At 41.9% G+C, this 2,795-nt stretch overlaps 1 protein-coding gene across 1 annotated transcript; it reads right to left on the bottom strand.

Moving 5' to 3' along the window:
* Positions 1-653: 653 nt before the first annotated feature.
* On the bottom strand, positions 654-2,526 carry LOC147659223 (uncharacterized). The gene has a single exon (XM_086951877.1). It carries the CDS (start codon positions 2,524-2,526, stop codon positions 838-840), a length of 1,689 nt encoding a protein of 562 aa, XP_086808003.1. The 3' UTR covers positions 654-837.
* Positions 2,527-2,795: the final 269 nt, after the last annotated feature.

The following is a 2,795-nucleotide window of genomic DNA, read 5'->3' as shown; positions in this document are numbered from 1 at the left end:
CAAAAACATAACAACATTTGGGACGCCCCTCGTGAGACGCCCCTCACGTGGTGTAGCTTCTGGCTTTTTCCATGATGAGGCTTCGTGGTTAGAGTTGACCTTGCTTCTCAGACTCTTCTCCGGCCCGCTGATACCCCTTAAAACATTCCGGAACCCTCCTCCATGTCTGGGCTGTCTCTTGAACAACCCTCTATTCATTCAATTATAATTGGATCTCCCCTTTCTCTTGCAGACAGACATCGGCAGCCAAAACCCCAATTCTCATAGACTTCCAATTAAGTTTGCAACATTCCTCAGCCCAGACCAGTATGTGTAAATCAATGTTAAAGCATTTCAGGCCTACAGCATTTCTCATAATGATTATAGCATTCAATTTCTTCTTTAATTAATAGCATGTTAGTACTCTTATTCTATGATTCGGTAAACATATCTATAAATCATGGCCCATTAACGTTATTACTAAACATTAGTGCAATCCATGTCGTGAAATGAACCACCTTCCCCCTCCCTTCTAGCTCTGGCCCTGAGGCCTACCACGTTCTACGTTTAACCGTATGCCATCTTACATTTTAGCAGCTACACGACATGGATTCAGGAATAATCACGTCTAATAAAAATCATATAGTTTCACATATTTCTGCGTTAGTTCCACTTCTACTTAAATCTCTACATTAACTACACATTTCAGAATATAGATGTAGGTACTATCAGCACTCATGGCATTTCTCTTCATGACTTGTGCTTACTACGTATAAGTGTGGTGTATTTCTACATTTAGGTCAGTTTGCGCTCTCTCAGTTCCCCCCTTTGATGACCTCTCGGGGTCATCATTAACATTTAAACTGCAGTGATTGCTAGCATAACTCGTTTCTGCGTCTCCAGAGCCCTCAGACTCCTGTACTGACTATCTTGTATGGCAGCCAATCTCTGCAGCTGTTCTCTCTGGGCTCTCTCTGACCTTCTTGCTCTGTACCATTTAAATACCCTCACCAATCCCCACAACACGATCCCACAGATCAATATTATGATGATAGGCTTAAGTATATTCCACACAAAGCTTTTGCCTAAGGTGGTGAGCCAACCTCCAGCTTCACTCATCCCGTGGCCCACCTTTTCCCAGACATTTTCTCTACTCAGGTCTTCGATCTCCTTGTGAATATTAGTTATGTTCCTAATAACTTTCTCAAGGGGCTTCGAATTGTCTGGAATGTAAGTACAACATTCTTGGACCTTCAAAGCCTTACAGACTCCGCCCTCCTTTGCTAATAGGACGTCTAATGCAAGACGGTTCTGGAGAACCATAGCCCTTATCGATTGCATCTCTCCTTCTACCAGCATTAAGGACTGGGCAGTGCTGGCAGACAACCTGTCTACGACTGTTGCTAGTCGTCTAATTTTTACATCATTAAGGAATAATCCCAAAATAGGGAACACAGCTCCAAAGACATCTCCAACCATTTCTACATCTCCTACATCTCTCCTTCCTCTCGATGATGTCTTGCCCTCGATGATCTCTAAGTCTTGGGCATGATATATTTTGGGGAAGATAATTGCCAAGTAACATGAGCCATACCAGTTGTCAGGTAGTCTCACGTAGGCATTTCTTCCACATACAAAATATACATTTGGAATTACTTGCATTCCCTTCAGGAAATCCTTAGTATAATACTCTAAATTGAAAGCATGTTCACAGCTAACTTCTCCTACGTATACATTTTCATAATACGTTTTGGCTCTGTGAAGACATAACTTTCCTCTCTGCGTTTTATCCAAAGCTATTGGACCACTACTACCCTTTCTCTTGTGTGCCTTCTCTTCTTCGGTCCAATCTGTTTTCCATTGTCCTGATTTTTTCAAAATCTTTTGTCTCCTATTTCGATCATCCACCTGCCCTATGAACTTCTTCTCGACTTCTGACACCTTGCATGTCAGATTATTTCTACGGGCATGTGAAGTATCTAAGGTAATCCAAGGAATGAAAAACTTTGCCAACCTGTCTTCACTTTTCCAGTAGTCCCATTTATTCATTTGTTTATAATTTGGGACTTCTGGTAAAACTGCATCATAATTGGAGAAATAGTATTCAAAACTATCTCTCCCATAAAATATACTAAGCAACAAGCTACATGTAAGGCCATATGTCAGCGGGAGGTGATGATATCGAATGCCTTCATCTACAGACGCCGGCAACTGCATGCAAACATAGCAGTCCTTAACCTCCATGGCATCCACGTATTCATATAGAAGTTTAGCATAAGCATTTGACCTAAAGTCACCTTGGGACTCATCTACATGTAACCTGCGGGCTTCTGCAGCTAATAACGCTTTTTCTCGAGTGTTTTCCCTTTTCTCCCCAGCAACGGTGGGGGTAAGCGTCTCTACAGATTTCACATCGGTTACCTTTGCCTCCTCATCACGTCCCTCTACATAGGAAACAGTTACCACTAAAGCTATTAATATTATCACTCCTACTATTAGTGTGCCTATTATACATTTAGCTCTGCGGTTCTGGGTGCCGGCTTCCATTTCGTCAGACAGTATGGCTCTCTTGTAACTCAACACAAAGTTCTTTTCTTTTCGTTCCTTTACAGTCTCTTTTGCTCTTCTTGCCTTTAGAACCACACAACTGGAAGCTGACAACCTTCTTCGCAAAAGTCCTTTAACAGTTCAATATAGACAACCCTAGCCCTTCTCCATCAACTCAGGGAAAGTCCCTAATATTCTCTGCTTCCTGGGCGCTAGGTAACCTTCTTTTCTTCACGCTTATTTACAAAGTCTTTTAAGCATCTACTATC

Source organism: Lissotriton vulgaris, unplaced genomic scaffold (genome assembly GCF_964263255.1).
Source record: "Lissotriton vulgaris unplaced genomic scaffold, aLisVul1.2 SCAFFOLD_384, whole genome shotgun sequence".
NCBI lineage: Eukaryota > Metazoa > Chordata > Amphibia > Caudata > Salamandridae > Lissotriton > Lissotriton vulgaris.
Note: the sequence above shows the minus strand (reverse complement) of the source record. Positions and strands in the feature narration are given on the sequence as shown.